Below are 539 nucleotides of genomic sequence, written 5' to 3'. Positions count from 1 at the left end.
CCGCCTGCTGCTGCTGCTGCTCTTGTTGCTGCTGCTGCTGCTGCACCTGCTTCAACTAGCTCGTATGTGTGGCCCGCAGCAGCAGCAGCAGCAGCAGATGCTGCTGCTGCAAGAGTTTCGCACCCTCGTCTGTTCCACGGCAGCACTAACAACGACTGCAGCAACAACAGCAACAGCAGCAACAACAGCAGCAGCAGCAAAAGCAGCAGCACCAGCAGCAGCAGCGGTTTACTTGTATCTGTCTCGTCATCGTCTGGCGTGTCTCTCCAGGCTGGGAAGAGTCCCTTGCAGCGAAAGATGGAAGGCTCTTCTGCTGCTGCTGCTGCTGCCTCCTCTTCCTGCTGCTGCTGCTGCTGCTGCTGCTGCTGCGGCGTGTCAGCAGCAGCGTCGCCCCACAGCAGCTGACCAATGGTCCTCTCCAGCTGCTGCAGCGAAAGCAGTTTTGGCTTTTCTCCGAAACTCCCCCCCAAGTTAAAAGTGACCATTACACTCACAATGCCCCCCAAGCTGCTGCTGCTGCTGCAGCAAGCCTTCACAGG

General features: G+C 58.4%; 1 protein-coding gene across 1 annotated transcript; it reads right to left on the bottom strand.

Moving 5' to 3' along the window:
- Window positions 1-232: 232 nt before the first annotated feature.
- Window positions 233-485, bottom strand: ETH_00041550 (cobW/P47K family domain-containing protein, putative; the record flags this gene model as incomplete). The annotated part of the gene is made up of 1 exon (XM_013374164.1): window positions 233-485. A coding segment is annotated over one exon (253 nt), but the record flags the coding sequence as incomplete, so codon positions are not given.
- Window positions 486-539: the final 54 nt, after the last annotated feature.

Source organism: Eimeria tenella, genomic scaffold (assembly GCF_000499545.2).
Source record: "Eimeria tenella Houghton genomic scaffold, Eth_scaff1984, whole genome shotgun sequence".
Taxonomy (NCBI): domain Eukaryota; phylum Apicomplexa; class Conoidasida; order Eucoccidiorida; family Eimeriidae; genus Eimeria; species Eimeria tenella.
Note: the sequence above shows the minus strand (reverse complement) of the source record. Positions and strands in the feature narration are given on the sequence as shown.